At 46.6% G+C, this 18,890-nt stretch overlaps 1 protein-coding gene across 1 annotated transcript; it reads left to right on the top strand.

Annotated features, from left to right (window-relative positions):
* Positions 1–16,308: 16,308 nt before the first annotated feature.
* On the top strand, positions 16,309–18,252 carry LOC146186228 (uncharacterized). The gene is made up of 3 exons (XM_084608008.1): positions 16,309–16,402; positions 17,661–18,187; positions 18,241–18,252. Exons 1-3 carry the CDS (start codon positions 16,309–16,311, stop codon positions 18,250–18,252), a joined length of 633 nt encoding a protein of 210 aa, XP_084464134.1.
* The last annotated feature ends 638 nt before the right edge of the window (positions 18,253–18,890 follow it).

Here is an 18,890-nt window from a genome sequence, read left to right on the forward strand (position 1 = left end):
AGCTTAAAGTTGCGGAGGAGTATCGAAGGGACTAGAGCTGAAAGAGCAGTGGAAACGCAGGAAAAACGTGAGGAGCGTCTTGCGAAACGCCACAGCAACGATGCTGCAAGACGTGAACGGCGGGACGCATGATCGCTAACGTCAGTCTCGAGTATATATAGGCGCGCCGCGCGCCTGTGCAGGAGCCGCACCATGGACACGGAGGAAGGGCAACTGAGTCGCCGTGCTCGTTACGATCGTCGATTGAGTAGACGTGGTGTTATAGCGTGAAATCACGCAGTGATATCTGTGATTACGCCAAGTTCAAGCCAAGACGAACTTTTTTACGAATCCCCGGAGGCTCTTCATAGCCATTACCGAAGAAAAACCTTTTGAAAAGTAAAGAGCTTTACCATGTGTAAACATCTTCAGCTATCGCTTTACACTAGATTTAACCGAAGCGAAACATAGCCTTTTTATTCATAATATTTAGATCATCGCGATTTCAAAATTGTTGATATTATAACATGGGTACACATCCCAACCACAGATTATTATGCCATGCGCACCAAAACGCCTTCACTAGGTGACCTTCTTACCCACTAGGTAGTAACCGCCTTTCTTGTCCAAGCTCACAGTTCCGCCTCTCACCGAACGAAAGTCCTTCACCATTTGGACAACATTGCAAATACTTTCGTAGTCGGCACAAAAGACAGTAATGTCATTGGCATACGTGAGTATGCGGATCTCTGTTGCATGCAAACGAAAACCTCGAATACTGCTGCTCTCGATAATGCTAAGAAATAAGGGTTCAATATACAAACAGAAAAGCTTCAATGGGCAGCCCTGACGCACAAAGCGTCAGGGCTGCCCCTGGAGGCGCGCACTACCCTCTTTCTTACTATCAGCCGCGTCGTGCAAATTTTGTACGCCATGGCGACTCCTTGGCACTGAAAGGCACACCGTCGAATAAGTGCCTAGTGGTCACAGTCCCAACCAATATCGCGAACATGCCTTTAGTAAGAACTCCGGTGAAATATTTAGGGGTGCCGCTAAAACATTTCCAGGCACAGAGCTATGTTGGAACCTTCAAGTTTTTCAAGAACGTGGCAAGGCCGAGAGACTACAAAAATTCGATTTGCTTATTTTCGCACCTGATACAATTTGTAATTTATATTTTTTACCAAGATACGATATGCCTAACAAGTACTTTATTGTTCTTGTGTGAGTGTACAGACATTACACCGTGTTCAGAAATTTTGTGTGCCGATGTACTTGGGAGCGGATCCGACGAGCTAGCCTGTTTCATCGCGCGCGTCCACTAAGGGGAGCAAATTTGCCGCATTTTTATTCGCACCAGCTGGTTAACGGATCTTTGTTCTTTCGAGAAGAGAAGGTACCCTTTTACAAACTTTGTGCTAGGCTAGGTTGAGCAGAGCCTTGCAAACTTAGTTATAAGTTTAGCGACTATGCAAGGAAGAATGCTTGGCGTCGTCCTTAGACAAGTGTATATAGCATGTCGTGTCTTGCAAGCCCCATTTTGAACTGAATATTCATCTACTATTTTGCGCAATAAAATAAGGACTTGTGCGATATCTTCCTCCAGGTCGCATTGTACATTTTGCTGTACTGCGCAGATTCATGAAATGCAGTACTTACACATGAAAGGTATGGCTGTACCAGGTGGAGTAAAAGATTTTTTTTTTTCAAGCTTCACAGCAATACTCTAAAGGTCAGAACGTATTTATAAATGAAGGGGTTTCTTTGTACCGCGCGAAATCAGTGCTTCATGTGTCACAGCCGCAAACTATCGAACAAGTTTTCTTAAACTGCTGGTAAAACTTTCAATTTTGGGACATTTTACAACCAATTGTTATAAAAGACCTGCCCGTGTATTTATTCAGGATTAGATTTCTGCCCATTGAAAATGATGATGCGCTACCGCTGGGCATGATCATTGGGCCTCTACAGAATTCGGTTATCCTGGAGTGCTGTCAGTCATGCAGACATAGGTATGAGGAAAATAAGAGGATATTTTCTCGACACCGTTCGCAGTGTTATTGACGGCTTGAAGTTACAAGACCGAGTGTCTGAATGCTTCTCACAATGAAGTGCTGTTACACATGCGAAATTTTTAGTGCATCACGCAGCCAGAGGTGGCGCGGTTTTCTAATCCACGTTCTGTGTTTGTTGGGCATCATATTGCGAGTGCAAAATTACATTGTGAAGTTGGCAATAATTATAATAAAAAAATCTCGTCTGTGGCCAATGCGTCGCCTGCCCGCGCCTAGACTCAGAGGACCTGGGCTCTAAATTGAATGGCGAAGTGCATTCCATAGAAACAAAGTTTTAAATTTCAACAATGTCGGCAATACACATCACTGAGACTGAGCCTGTGCTCTAATTGTTAATTGCAGGTAATATACATAAGGCTCGCGACCTTTGTTTGGAATGATTTTATTGTAACATGCGAATACGTGAAACTAATACATGCCTTTCATGACCTGGCCATGCATGTGATATGAATCTTAGCCACGTGTGTAGAGCCGGAGGTAGCGAAGTGCATCCTACTAAGGTAGCACAATAACTCTCGCCAATGGTTCGAAATTTATGCAGACATTATATGAGCACTACAGCAAAAAAAACGTGTGTTTTGAAGTGCACGAGTAAAGATGCTTAGAGAAATATATATCATATAACCTACGTACGTCATGGAAGCATATATTAAACATTACAGGAACGAAATTCCGAATGCATAATATGATGGAGACATGCCGCTTGGGTCATCCATAATGCGGCCGATGCATCCCAGTTGAAAAATGCGGCAAGGGAATTTGTACACGGATATTGACCGTGAATCTGCAGTGACCACCGACCTTTTTTTAGTAACGTAAGCTGGTTTTTGTGGGCTGCCGCAGTTGAGCTATACCAAGCAATTCTTGCATAAAGCCCATATTTATGCTCCGCTTGCCCGCGGACAATCAACAAAAAACCTCTGCAAGTAGTGTGTCGGCGCGCCAGTTCTCCAGCCCCACATTGGCCGATGTCCTACCTTTGCGGTTTTCTCTGGTATGACCCGTTTTAGCTATCATTTGCTATTTAACGCTGAGTACGGATTTTGCTGTAATACTCTCGTGTGTACCCGACACCAGACCGATGCTACTAGATGATGAAACGTGGTCAGGTTAGAACTGAGGCCAATAGAGAGCTACCATATATATATACAGGATTAAGAGCCGATTCCCAATTTGGCTCTGCTGCTCACGTTTTGGATGAGGGGAGGGGGGCGAAGCGGGCGTCGTAGGTATATTACAAGGCTCGCCCCAGCCCAAAGTATTCATGTAGGATGCACAGGTGCCCCGCTGTACGTAGTAAACCTTTGAAACTTTTACCTGCCACCATAAAGTACTTTTCAAAGAAAACAAAGACAATATACGAAGTCAAAAGAGCCATAAAAACGCAAGTCATTCGCTGTTCTTGTTTGCACAAATCATCTCCGTTGTTTTATTTTCAGTGTCTTCTCCTAACCCGACCATATGCGAATGGAGACCAACTTTAGCCAGTCTTACTGGCTGGGTAGTAGCACAAAACTTCGGCCCTTCAGCACACTTCTTTCTTTATCCGTCATAATTTGTTTGCACGCAGCCAGCGTTAGCACCGACCACCGCCTCCACACTGACAGCCGATGGCTCCCATAGGTCCCCACGCAGGAAGAAAGAGGAGGTCCCATTGACGACCAGATAAAGTACTTAGGGAGCGGTCGCCATATGTTCGTTCGGGCGGTGGCGTTGTTGTGGCCATTTGTCTCGACCCCAAGCGCCCTGCATCACGCAAGCAAGCGGCCGCTGCGAGCTGCTCACTAGCGCGAGCCCTCTCTGTATACTTTAGAACTGCTAATTTTTTCTGGAGTCTTTCATTTATTTCTTGATTTGTTTTATTACGATTTGAGCTTATGTAAGCACATAGGCCGACTTTCGAACAATGTTCATGCTTTGAAAAGTTCTTGGCGAGAATTAAATATTCTACGTAGATGCAAAAAACGTTCTAGGAAACGAGCAAAAATCTATGCTCAGCAGCTTAAACAACCATAATGAGCTCAGATGTATGGCACTGTTGCTGAGAACGCTTAACTAAGTTGCATCTTCTGCACATGCGTGAACGTATGAGCAGCAGTAACACACACAAAGTTTGCAGGAATATGGGGAAAAGGCCGTTACGGAGTCTGCATGGCTTCAAAATGGGGAGAATTCGCACGGGTCCATCGCGGGGAAAGCTTGAAGAGATAAAATTAACAAAAGCGAGAGCAACGCCATACAGGCATGTTAGATTGCGCTGCTTTACCGTGGGATTGGGGGGTTATCATTACCGGCCAGGGAATCCTTTCGCATGGGTTGCCTGATAACGGACCGCGGAGGCCAGTGTCCACTCTTCTCCCCTACCGCCAGTGCCGGCATCGGAGCCACTGTGGCACGATCCGTAAAACTGGCGCCCCGATTCCATGGTGACCAGAAGTTCGAAGACATGCCTTAGCATGCACTTGCTACGACGGCCTCTGCAGGGCGCCCAAGAAAAGGCAGGTGGCGAAATGGCAGTGGAAGGATTGATCCTGAAAGATGTTCGCTTGCTCCGCTTTTTGCTTTTACCATCGAACACCTTCACCAAGAAGCCTGCAGGGTTGGCATCGAATAGCGAAAAGAGGCGCACGTCGCGTCTCGCGCACGTAATGACGGTGCGCCGTTTCAGAACAAAAACGAAGCACTAGCGCTGCCGAGGATGGAAATGATGTATAGCTGACGTACAAGGCTGTTGCGAAAAGGACAATTCGCCGTGGGCAAAATATATCTGCCCCGCCCATTTGAAAAATACAAAATCGCATTTTCAAGACGTCGGACGTCCCCGCCACCGAACGTGTTCGCTCGCGTGCGGTATATATCACTAGGGAACGCGTTTTCCGGCGTTTCTGAACGAGTCGCGGTGGCTGCGTTAGGGGTTCTTGCGAAACCTGATGCGTGCCCACCACCTTTTGCGCTTCGAAGAAATCAATTTCTTCGCTAGGGAGAAAAACTGCAATCTGCATGTACACTGGGAAACAAGTTTTAATAAAAATTAAGCGTCCTCACGTTTTTTTTTTTTTTGGTTTGGTTTGGTTTGGTTTGGTTTGTTCGAGCAGCTGTTGAACGTAAAGCCGTAAAACACTTTTCCTAGCAGTCATGCTATACCATTTCCAAAGACAAACACGATATTTCGGGCTGCATAGCGAGCAGCTAAAAGGTTTATCGTCATTTTTTGCGAGAAGCTTTACTCACTGAGACTTCTTTTACTTGGGGTATGTAAACCCATCGTTGATATTGCAACATTTTAACCTTGCCGGCATTAGAAGTGGAATCTAGTTGCAGAGAAAAAAACGAAAGCAGATCTGAAATAATTTTACGTGCAACGAAAAGATATGGACATGGTTTCATAAATCGTACTATAATTTTGTCGTTTCCATTTTTGTTTTCATCGTCTCGCGCCAACTAAATAAGAAACACAGGCTATAATGTGCGATGGAGGAAATTGATTATTACAGAAGTCTTTCCACTCCTTGTCTCAAAGGCACGTAAAAACCATCGAAACTTCATGGTTTCTCCCAAAGGCTGTATTCATTGCATTAGCAGTTACGCGTGGCCGGTGTTCCTTTCATACAAAGCACCTAAACTTTGTTGTCGCACATGATTTACTTTGTGCTGTTTTGAGACGGCTGGATGTCTTCGATGTGGGGAGAAATTTTAACGCTTACTCAACCATTCAGATGCATAATTCTCCGTTTTATATTCTGTAATTTAGGAATTGCGTATATATTTACACTAGCCACGGTGCAAGATCCAGATTTTCTGGGATACTGGTATACTCCTTCTTGTATTGGTCCCCACTGCCTCTGTGTAGGACGACTGCTGGGCCGAACATCGTAAAACGTCGCTATTTTTTGTGTGTGTATATTGTGTAAGGGGGTCAGGGACCTTGTCAGCAGCTGTGTCATCTTTAACCTTGACCTCCTCTTAGATGGTGCGCAAGAAAACATTAAAGAAAGAAAGCAAAAATTTCAACTTAATGATAACATTATTAACATACAGAGTGTTACATAACTGTGTTATGCATCTGGCGTTTACGACAGCACCCCCGAGAAAAGCAGAGTAGCGTGTTTACCTGTACCACCGTCCTGTTAGGCAATATTTGCACTGCTAGAGGACTGAATAAAAACGAGGAACATAGTTATAAATGATGAAGTGGCTTGAATATCAGAATTCAAGAAAAACAGAAGCATCGTTGACCCAGAGTGTGCTTCAGCGGCACTTGCTGCAGTTGTATATAGTTTTGCTGTCACATACAACTGTGTGATGTCGGCACATTTACAGCTCAAACTCTAGGTTCCCGTGCTTTCGCATTATAAAAAGTTTAACAGGGATAACCTGGACAATTGTTTTTCGAGCAGAGATTTAGATGTAATGCCTCAGTAAGTGCCCCAACTAGATACTTCTGGTTTGTTTTAAACTTTTCCCGTTCTCGCTTCAACTGAATTCGATTTTCTTTCCGAACAAGGTTTTGGTACTAGACATTAAGGACAATAAAAAATTTAAAGTTTTGTTTATAAATTACTTTCTCTGTGCCCTTATTGGCTAAAGGTTTAAAACGAAACAACAGAGCACAGATAGCTCTGTGAACCGCGTTCCTGTCCCTTTCTATAAGGCCATCAACTTGGGTTCACGCCTGTCTTTCCTACTATATATGTTCAGCTGGGAAATAAGAAACAAGTTTTGATTGCGCAATCTTAAAAAAAGGCTCAAATCAAGTTAAACAAAAATACAGTTCATAACACTCTTCACAAAAAAGGCAGCCCAAAGTGTTGAAAACTTCCTGGTTTCTAATATTAAATTTTCTTCCTCTTCCTCATATACGGCCGGTGAGACGGAGGTAGCTTGCCATGCAGGCTTCGGTTAAACCCGGCAATCACCGTGATGGATTACACACACTTTTCACGTTTGAAAATTGCGGCTGTTGACGTGAGTGATCGATGAACCGGGCACCACGTGGTTTGCCACAAGCCCTAGGGCAGCGTTTATTGACGGTACGCGCTAGAAATAATGTCGACGTATCTCTGCCATCATTGCGGAATCCATTTCGCGCAGCATTTACCTGCTGTGTGTTATACTTTACATATTTATTATTTGCTTAATTTATTTTCAATACTAAAGGCGCCCTTACGGAGCCGAAGCAGCTGGGCATACAGAACACACATTGAACACCAACGCAAGAAAAGCGCACAATGTGGAAATAACATGTGCCTAAATGAATCCGATAATACAAGTATTTGAAGTGCCTAACTCATGAAACAAAAAAAAGGTAACGTAAATTGATCTAGATGTAGTTGTTCTTTCTAAGCCATTTACAATGAATCACACAGTTTAATTCCAAAGATCACGGATAAAGAAAAATTGCGCTCAGTTGATGGCTACAGGCCAATAACGTTGTTCTCATTGGCCATCATCAGACGTGTTGTTTGAGGGACCACTCCATACGAAGTAACATACATTGCACGTACTATTCTCGAATCTTTCTCTCGCTCTTATGAGCAGCTTGATCTACTCCAGATTAACCTCGTGAAGAACTTTTAATCGCGTCCGGCATTCGTTTCTGTTTTCTCATTTCGAGCGTATCAATGTTGAATCGCTGTATTTAAAGCTGCAGAAATTTGTAACGACAACTGTTCTACTCGCAAGATCATAGCCGTAGCCTTTTAGAGCCTCTGCCAATTCGATCATCCGTGAAGCAAGGCTGTCCTATGTTTCATCTAACCTTTGCCTTCTACCTAGAGCCACATGTTTGAGCGTACTGCGAAACTGCAATATTCGTTGTTTTGTTGTATTTATTAATGAAGTCAAAGTGCTTGCATGCACTGATGATGTGGCACTTTTCTGCATTGATAAACCCAGTATTTACAAAATTATAAGCACTAGTGAGCAGATTGACATTGTCGCTGACGCTGAAATGAATAACTCTAAATGTTTGGGTCTATGGTTCAATTCATGGGGATCAATGCCGAATTATTATGCTAGAATTGAGTGGTCTCGTGCCCTCCCAAAATACTTCGGCGTTCCGCTTCATGCATTTAGGACTAGTGGGCTTTACTGGAGAGACCGGGTCGTGGCCCTTGAAAGCTATGCTCTGACTTTTGTTCCACGTCGTCTATCATTTTTTCTTCCAGCGGTGGCCAGCAACATGTTTCTCGTAACAAAAAGTATGTGTTTTGCAGGTACTTCATTGCGCGAGTCATTAGATCCAAAGCTTTCAGCTACTTTCCGTGACTACATGATAAAAAGGATTGGCCCTAATTTAGACAATCACCACAACTTTGGTATTACGTTATTAAAAGCTGAAGAGCAAAATATTTTTTCACATTTTGTTACCATTACTATTGGCGCTTTGCGGGGCCAGAAAAATCGGGCTTAAGACATCGATTATCTATATTTCCCGAAAGAAAACAAGGATATGAGCTCCAGAATTTTCCATGGTATTGCTAATGTAGCGATTACATGGCAGTCAGTATTACCCATTTATTTATGTTTTCGCAAGATCTTAAATAAAATACTCTGGTTTGCTAATATTGTTACGGACGACAAGGAAGAAGAAACGGGCAGTGGCGCGGGCAGGAGCGCTCGCGCTAGGCCCGCGAACATTCATTAAACGTCATCTACCATCACCATCGGTCATGTTCTGTCTCCTGTCTTCATCGGCTTACCGCTTCGTAACATTTGGTGGAGGTGCGGGGTACGGCATCCCCATCCTCGCCTTGGAGCATAGAGGCCATCTTCAAAGCCGGGACCATCACCGAGGGCCCAGGGACATCGCCGAGCATCTTCGCCCCAGCCCTTCAAGCCCAGACCTGAACAACTACCACCGCCCAGCCCCCAGCCCGGACCTGAAGACAAGGAGAACAGACATACGAATCAGAACCGAGACGAAGGACCCGAAAGACCCCAAAGACCCGAATGACCCGAAGGAACCGATGGACACGAACACGCAACCCCCGCCCAAGCTGCCCGACGGGACCTCGAGCCATCGGTCCCATGGACACTGGTGACGGATGGTTGACAGCTCCAAGGGAGGCGGATAACCCACGCATCGGACATCGTACCGGCAAGCCGTTCTATTCTTCCTTCTTCCTCTTCTTCTTCAAGCATCCAGACATGCCCATCATCATGCCATAAAATCATTAACATCGCTAAACTTCCTCGTCCACGATCGGGACGATCGCTCGGTGGCCCCGGGTCATGTTACGGACGACAAGGAAGAAGCGGGCAGTGGCGCGGGCAGGAGCACTCGCGCTAGGCCCGCGAACATTCATTAAACGTCATCTACCATCGCCATCGGTCATGTTCTGTCTCCTGTCTTCATCGGCTTACCGCTTCGTAACGTTTTATTTATTATTTGGCCGACACCCGTTACTACCCTTCGACACCTCTCTACCCGCGGCAGACGCCACCAGTACTTACACCAGTGATGCCGTCACCCGCGCTCATGATGCCCGCCGGATAGCTCATGCCAGGCTCTCTGCATCCCAAGACTCTCAAAAGATCCGGTACGACAGCCGCCACGGTGATGTCCACTACACTCCTGGATCTCTCGTTTTGCTGTGGCTCCCGTGCCGTCGAGTGGGCTTCTGTGAAAAACTTTTGCCCCGTTACACTGGCCCTTACCGTGTTTTGCGCCCCGTGACCGACGTCACCTACGAAGTTGAATCGGTGGTTCCGAAGTCCACGTCCACAGCTTCAACCTCCGAAATAGTGCATGTGTCCCGTCTAAAGCCCTATCATCAACGTTCTATTTCGCTAACATAGACCGCACCGGGACTGTGCTTTTCCCGCCGAGGGGTAGTGTTACTTAGCTGTATTCGCTGTTCGTGATGAGGATGAAGAAGTGCAACAGACTCCGAGAAGACGACGACGCTGAGTGTTGTGAAATCGGTGCCCTCATCAACGTTAGTTGTGCGGACAGCTTTGGGACTGTGAATCTTCCACGTAACAATATATTGAATTGCTCTCAATACTTTGGGAGACAATTGCTCATGTGTGACGGGGTGAAATCCTAGAATCCTTAGTTCGCGCTCTTATGCACTACCACATACCATACCCTGTGTTGAGACACTGTTTGCCTTGGTAAAAATATATCCTAAAATACACGCTACCTGAAAAATGAAGGTGTAAGCAGTGTAAAGAAAACAACCAGCAGTACGTCTATAGCTACACAACCTAAACTATAAGTGATATAATAACTATATTAACTGAGCCAAATCAGGGACAACTAGAACGTGGATCACTTAAATTTGGGCGTGTTGGTTCAAACTTTGGAGCCATAGAGCAAGAAGAGAAGGGACCAAGAACGAGTCGACACAAAAAGCGCTGACTTGCAAGTTGGCTCTGTGTGGGTCTATTTGTTCTTGGTCCATTCTCTTTTTCGGCTATTACTCAGTAGAATGCAGATATTGAAGCAACGGCGGGCTCGATAATGTATAGTGGCGCATCTCTACGGTGGTTTTAAGAGGTGCCTATAAAATATAATATTTGAATTTCCCTGCCCGCATTTCACGATTTCAGAAGTTGTGAGTGCCGTGCCGGCTAAGCCTTGAGAATGGCGCACCAAGTAGGCCTAAATACAAAACGAAACTCCTTGCACGAATCTGCAGCCTCGGTTCAGTTGCGCTACAGTTCACTTCCCATGCGCCCGCTTTCCAGGAGTTTTGCCACTACAAAGAATGCGACATCTGCGCGGTGTTACTTTTTCGCCACGGCCGTGTGGGAGCGGATTCAAGATCGTCAGTCAATGATTCGGGACACTTCGAAATATTTCAGCACGACGCCAACGCTACCCAACGCTTCTCGGGCTCGCTTGCCCAGCCACGCCATTTCGCCACGTGTGTCTTGCGTGTGCGTGTGGTCCCGCGAATGCTTGAGAACTGTCAATGTGTCTGCTTCAGCGAGACCGGCTGAAAGTGAACCTTCGTCGATCGTTGCGATTGTTTGAAATTCTTTCCCCTCCCTCCGGAATGTCGCGAGACTATACAAGCGGCCGTCGCTCTGCCAAAGAGTCGTCGTAGAGGTACCTGGTATGTGATCGTGTCTCCTTTCTTTCTGCGAGCTACTTCTCTAGCCGTTCTGCGAGGTGCAACATCAAGCGGTATGAAAGGAGACTGAACAAGTGTAGATGGGGGAGGGGTGAACCTCAGTTTGCAGGTCAAGCCAACGTAATTCACTGTCTTGTTACTTCTCCCCCTTTGCGCATAGCTTTTGAGAAGTGTTCCCCTGCAGATGTATGTTTAATCAGGACCCTTTGAAATGCCTGTCCCTTCTCAAGAAAGATGTGTCTGCATCGAACTTGCCTTAGGTGCTGACTAATCATCCACCCCGCATTATAGCATTTCTGCTGCTGCCGCTTTTAATTTCTTTCTGAGGCTACTGTATTACCGGCTCCAATCTGAGAAATATGTACTGAAGAAACACTTTTTCACACCTTGACCTACTTTCTTCTCACCCACCCTCCTAACTCCCCCTCCCCAGCTTTTCTTCTTCGGCAGAAAAAGCGTATTTAAATCCCTACCAGTGATGATCGCTCTGCCCAGACGAAGACAATTCCACTTGTGAAACGTTGGCCGGACCTGAGAACTGAGGCTTCACCCCGCTACCCTTGTTCAGTATCTTTAATACCGTGTAGCTATCTTCTTCCTGTCGTTCTACATGGATCCTCAAAATTAGACGTTGTTGTTCTTAGACGACGCCTCGACTTTTGCCGGGCCTAAAGCCTGCTACTTTTCGCGGTAAGCTAGCCAGGCCAACGCTATTCCTGGTGCTTTCGAACCCGATGCAAGAACTCTTGGCACCTGGGTGATGTCGGCAAACCTCTCAAAACAGCGGTTACGGGAAATGCATTCCATATCTCTTAGGAGCGTGGCAGCCAGAAAGTTAAACTTCAGGTAGTAAGTGCAGACAGTTGTTGATGTCAGTTTGGCATAGAGTGCAAGTAATATTTCAGCTGTAGTTAGTGTTCTCGCATGCATTTTGATTGTTATTTATTACATTTTATCCTTCAGAGTATTTCTGGGACGACCGCAGAAGTAATATATGGAGGCCTCAAGAGGCTTCACATGGGCGATAAGCAAATCAAAGGGGAGGCCGCTGGATAATAATAATAATAATAATAATAATAATAATAATAATAATAATAATAATAATAATAATAATAATAATAATAATAATAATAATAATAATAATAATAATAATAATAATAATAATAACAATAATGGGTTCACCGGAAGGGAAAGGCGCAGTATCTGTCACAGTTGTTTCTGTGACACGCAACACATCATGCTCAAATTTCCGAAGAAATTCTACATCCGCAGCATCGAAACCGCATGAGAGCCTTACTCGCTCTGGACATCACTAAAGCATTTGATAATATACAACATGACTCAATCGTTGACGCCCTCTCCAGCCTAGGAGTAGGAGAACGAACCCGATAATATATCGCAGCCTTTCTCGGCTACCGCACCGCGGAACTCAAACTCGGTCCTATAGAATCCCTCACCTTCTCTCTAGGGAATCGCGGAACTCCCCAGGTATCAGCCCTCTCCCTGCTACTATTTAACATCACCCTCCTCCCGATGGCCCACAAACCAACACAAATCCCAAACCTCTCTCACACCGCCTATGTGGATGATATTACCCTGTGAACGACCACGGAAAATGTCGGAAACATAGAGGACACTCTTCAAGCAGGAGCGGATGTAGTGGCAACGAACTCAGCATCCATCGGTCTAGCGTGCTCCCCAACTAAATCCGAACTCCTGTTGCTCCACCCAAACCGTCGCCTTACCAAGCAAAAACATTCCTCCATACACATCACCATAGATGGGCTCCAAGTGCCCGAGGTCAGCAAACCAAGTTCTGGGAATGTTCCTGCAAAACAATGGACTAAACCCAGAAACTATCCTGAAACTGACTATCACCACCCGTCAAACTATCAGACTCATCAAAGGAGTAGCGAACAAGCACAAAGGCATGCGAGAGCACGACCTCCGGCGCCTTGTACAGGCATTCGTCATCAGCCGAATGGTCCATTTACTCCGTATCTGTATCTTACAAAGGCAGAACCGGAGAAAGTGGGCGCACGCATTCGTCAGGCATACAAAACAGCCCTTCACCTTCTGAAACCTACTCCTACCACACGCCTCCTAAACATGGGAGTACACAACACAATCCAAGAATTAGTGGAAGCTCATCGTACTGCCCAGATCAACAGACTTTCCTCCACAAAGACGGGCAAGTTCATTCTCGCAGCGCTTAACTCCAGCCAATTGGTCCACCCATTGAAAACAGCCGCCTAGTCCCCCGACACTTCCGGAACAACCTTACCGTACAACCCCTACCTAGAAATATCACCCTGCTCACCACAAGGCACGACGAGAAGCTCGAGCCAAGGCGTTACACAAAGCACATGCGACTGACACCGAAGCGGCCTACGTAGACGTGGCAGAATACAGTCACCCTATGGCATATCTCATCAGTGTGATTTCTTATAACTTCAATAACATAGTTTCTGCCTCCGTCAAAGGAAAAACGTCGAAAGAAGCCGAAGAGGCAGCCATAGCGCTAGCCATCTCCTCTTCCACTGCCACACTCATTTTCAGCGATTCTAAAACGGCCAGTCAAAATTTCGAAACAGAGAAAATACATCCAGTCGCCCATCAAATCTTAACCTTTAATTCCACAGCTCCCCGACCCATTCACATCGTCTGGGTACCAGGCCATGAAGGCTACCCCGATAACGAGGAAGCCCAATCAACTGCTCGAGCGCACGTCAACCGAGCGGGGCATACCGAACACTGGGGAAGCACGCGGGACCGACTTCTCACCTATCACGACTTAACACTTCACTATCGAGAACAACGACTCCTATACCCTCCACCTGATACCTCTCTCTCAAAACCCCATCAAATAATCTGGCGATAGGTACAACCCAAAACCTTTCCCTCCCCAGCTTACTGGCCTAGGCACACCCGGGGCGGAACGACTCCACATTCTATGTGGCGCACCTAGAGCCACCTTCAATCACATAATGTTTCTATGTGAAGATTTCAAGCCACCGCACCAATGGGGCCCCACGGACCAAGAGGGTTGGGAGATCGTGGTCTCCGGCTCGTACCCACCCGCGCAAAAAATGCTGGTTTTCTGAGCTGAAGCGGTCGCTGCCAGGCAAGGCCTGACAGACACAAGCCAGGATCAGGAACCACCTCAATCCTTGTAATGTATCCTGGTTCCCACAATAAATGTTTTACCGCTACCACATCAGATACAACTGCGTATTCTGAAAAGTTGTTAAAAAGCAAACTGTCATTGTCGCGCACGACGAGTGAAATATCGTGCACCTATGCAAATACAACCACCACCTCCTGCCCTACTGCGGGAAAACCTCGAATACACCTGTCCGCGGCGACCCTACGCAGCAGCGGGTCGAGCGAAAGTATGAAGAGTACCGGCGAGGGCGGGCACCCCTGATGCCCCCGCCTAATCTTAAAGCTGCCGGTAAAGTACCAGTTCGCTGCTAAGGTCTGTGTAAAGGCCGCGTAGGAGCTGAACGAATTCATCAAAAAAAGGCAAATGATAGTAGCGCGGCGAACAAGTAACCATTTTCAACACGGTGGAATGCCTTCGCCTGGCGCAAACCAACGAAAGCTCCAGGGATTGGTTGGTTTGGTTGGTTTGGCTGGCTGGCTGGCTGGCTGGCTGGCTGGTTGGTTGGTTGGTCGGTCGGTCGGTCGGTCGGTCGGTCGGTCGGTCGGTCGGTCGGTCGGTCGGTCGGTCGTTCGGTCGGTCGGTCGGTCGGTCGGTCGGTCGGTCGGTCGGTCGGTCGGTCGGTCGGTCGGTCGGTCGGTCGGTTGGTTGGTTGGTTGGTTGGTTGGTTGGTTGGTTGGTTGGTTGGTTGGTTGGTTGGTTGGTTGGTTCACAGGAAGGGAAAGGCGCAGTATCTGTCACACTTGCTCTGTGGACACCTGAACCGCGCCTTAAGGGAAGGGAGGAAGGTGGGAGTGAAAGTGGAAAGAGAGAAAGGGGAGCCGTAGTGGAGGACTACGGAGTAATTTCGACCACCTGGGGATCTTTAACGTGCGCTGACATCGCACAGCACACGGACGCCACTTCGTTTCGCCTCCATCGAAACGCAGCCGCCGTGGTCGGGTTCGAACCCGGGAACTCCAGCAAAGTAGTCGGGCGTCTTACCACTGCGCCACCCCGGCGGGGCATGAGTTTGCGAAGATGACGTTTCTTGCACGTAGACGGCTGATCTGGAGACGGTGGAGAGTGCGGTGAGATATGCGTGTCGGTGGAACCATATAGGGTGCAGTTTTTAGATGGCTGTAAACAAACTTGTAAAATAGTGAAAGACTGGCTATGCGCCGGCGTATCTCGAGTGGCTGTAAACCTGAATGGGATTTTATATATGATACACTGGTGCTGTAATGGTATGACGAATGAATAAATCTGGCGGCGATACGGCGATACGATTATATCGATACGGCCGACACTGAACAAGGGTGGCTTCGCACTGCTCTCGAAGAAATAATTTACGAGCCTAAATAAAGAAGGACTGAAGATTTCCAAGAAAGAGGAATAAAAAAATTGGCAGTGGCTCAGCTTGGTTAAGCCTGGTGATTGGAAAGCAATAGCTATGGCTACGCCTAGGTTCAGCTGGTGGCGTAGCTGGTTGTGGTGCTTGTGGTTATGCTTATGGTTATGCAGTGATTCACTCTGGCCACGGCATATGGTTCAACTATTGTTTATTGCGGGGTGCTACCTGGTTATTCTATTTATAACTAGTAGCGAGGCAAGGAGTGCCGTGGCTGCAACGATATACTTGGTTGTGGGTGGGGTTAAGGCAGAATGTACAACTGCCGCTCCGGCACCGGCTGCAACGGCATTCTTTACGCCAGCAGAAATGAAAGCACCCCTGGAGACTGCGTTGGTTCCACCTGCCGCTAGGCCACCTCCTATAGACCTTTTCCCAAATCGTCGTTTCAGTAGCGCCATATTGCCCGATATGGGCGACGTCTAGCGTCGAAACAGGTTATGCCGCCATTTTGGACTGTGCTTGTGAAACCTGAACCTGAGGCGGACGGCCGTGCACCTATTTTGTGCCCTTCAAGGCGCCGTGTTTCGTACTGCTTCTTCCTTTCATTTCACCTCTGTTGTGCCGCATGACCTAATACGCCATTCATATGCTCACACGAACGACCAGTGTGAAGTAATGGCCAACGCAAACCCAGCCAGCGGATCCGGCGCTTCGTCGTCGGCATTGGTGTCAAACGCGTCGGGTTCGAGGCCCGGCGTGCTAGTCAGTGGTAAGTATTTTTATTTATTACTGCTGCACACAGTGACTGTAGTCGTGGATTAAATCTGATCTTTACGTTCCGCGGTTGAGGGTAACCCGATCTAGCGAAAGCAAAGGCGTACGTAGTTCTCGGCAAGGAGGCGCCGGCGGCCAGCCGACGCATGACAGCGGTCGGTAAACATGTGGTGGTTGTCCCACACAATGCAACGAAGAAGCAGAAGCCCAATCGTCCTGTTTATCGCACCTGGTGCAACGCAGGTTTCTCTTAACAATTTTAGCAAAAGAAGGAAGCGTGACGCTCGAGTAGTATGGTACATTCTGCGAACCGGCGCGAGACAGCGGTCGCAGATCTGAGCGTTACTGATGCAGCCAGGTGCTATGTTTCGAAATGAGCTTTATGTGCAGGGCCGCGTAGGGCGCAGGTGAAAGTCGACGCAATATTTTGGCGGGCAAAAGTGCTGCATACATCCCTTATAAGCCATGAATTTCTCAGATTGTTCTGAAGTGTTATATACAAATTGACTAGTTCCTCTCTCAGCATTGTTTAATTTTTTTTATCGACGAGTTCCTGTCTTGGCATTGTTTAATTTTTTTATCGACGAGTTCCTCTTTCGGCATTAATTTTATTTATCGACGAGTTCCTCTCTCAGCATTGTTTAATTTTTTTTTATCGACGAATTTCTCTCTCAGAATTGTTTAATTTTTTTTTATCGACGAGTTCCTCTCTCAGCATTGCTTTTTTATCGACGAGTTCCACTCTCAGCATTGTTTAATTTTTTTTCAGACACTGGAAAAAGTTGTGCTTGGAAGAATAACAAACGTAGCCGCTTCATCTACATACATGAAAGTATTGGGTCGAAGAGCTTGCTTCTCGCAAGTTGTTTGCAAATATGGTATGTGTATGTGGCGTTCAACACCTCAAAGCAACTCGGGCTATGAGGGCCGCCGCAGTAAAGAGCTACGGATAGTTAAGACCACCTGGGGATATTTAAAGTGCACTGGCATCGCAAGAACACAGGCGCCCTCCCAGCCGTGCCGCAAAATGGCTCAGCAAAATCCCATTATTGAGCCAGTGTTTATATTGTTAGACTGAAATGTTAAATGTTTCTTAACCGGCGCATTATTTCTGATATTCGTTCGTACTCAGCAAATTATTTCCAGGGAAGTTTTCGGAAGCATAAATGTGCATGTGAAAAAGAAAGTGGCGTTTTGCTCCCACCTTAATTAATAGAAACATAGAGATGACTGACTTCACTTTTTCTTTGCAGAAAACCTTGTCTACGACCACCCAGACAACATCAAGGAATGGACAGAAGATATGAAGGATTGGCCCGAAATTAGAGGACCAGATATCATATATTATTTGCTACATTCGAAAGCCTGTGACCTGCGAGAAGTACGGTCATACAAGTCCCTGCAATCATACAATTATTTACAGTCGGGCTGGGTGGGAAAAGTCCTCCTACATAAAGTCAACAATGACATTATGATCTTGAAGGCAGACGTCAGGCCATCACAAGCTGTTCACAACAAGCCTCACCGTGTGTGGGTGTCATCAACGAAGGAAGGCGAAGTGCTACGTGCAGGCTGCACCTGCATGGCTGGCCAAGCTAGAGTCTGTAGCAATGTTGGTGCTGTGCTATGGAAAGTAGACTGCGCAGTCGCCCGGGGCCTTACCGGAAGGACATGTACAGATGAAGCGGCGAAGTGGAACAAGGGCACTACACGAAACGTCCAGCCCTCTGAAATTGAAGGAATTAGCTTCCACCTTCAGAAAGAGACTGTTGATCCCACTGTGCAACGTCCAGCACGAAATTCACAAGTGCTGCTTTCAGAAGCCGAAATCAGGAAGTCTCATGAAGACTCCGGTTACCCGGAGCTGTTCAACATACCAGGTATGCTTTATAGCATCTCCGAAATTTCACTACTCATTACGGAATCATAACAGTTTAGAAAATTGCTGTGCTGTATGAAAGAATATCTTGTTATTGACAAGTGGCTTAACTGGCTGCAACCATAACAGCTTAAAAAACACCGTTCTGTCTGAAAGGATAGCTTTTTCATTGATGAAAGTTGCTTAACTGGCTAACACCAACACTATTCTTTCATAAAGCACGTTTTACTGTGGACAATGAACGGCAGTTGCAATTAGTAGCTTTACATTTTGTACGCCGCAGAATACCGATGTTGGTTTCTTATCCTAAAGATCAGAAATTTTTTGAAACTGAGCTCTTGTGAAGCCGTGTTTGCTTGCTAATTGAACTCCATTCACTCCACTGACATGCGCGTCTACATTAACTTTCAGGAACACTGCTGCACGCAACCTTCACAGCACCTCACCAGCCCACACCAACAGCCGAAGAACGTGTTTGCTTGCAACACATCGTCCACGATGACATCAGTGCACTGCCCGAGAGCTGTGACCGGTGCAACAGCTTCTATGCAAAGTTCATAGTTCTTTCACCAAGAGCTGCTGCATGCCTAGAAGAAAATACGAG

Source organism: Amblyomma maculatum, chromosome 6, assembly GCF_055883805.1.
Source record: "Amblyomma maculatum isolate TAMU_Amacu chromosome 6, ASM5588380v1, whole genome shotgun sequence".
Taxonomy (NCBI): Eukaryota; Metazoa; Arthropoda; class Arachnida; order Ixodida; family Ixodidae; genus Amblyomma; species Amblyomma maculatum.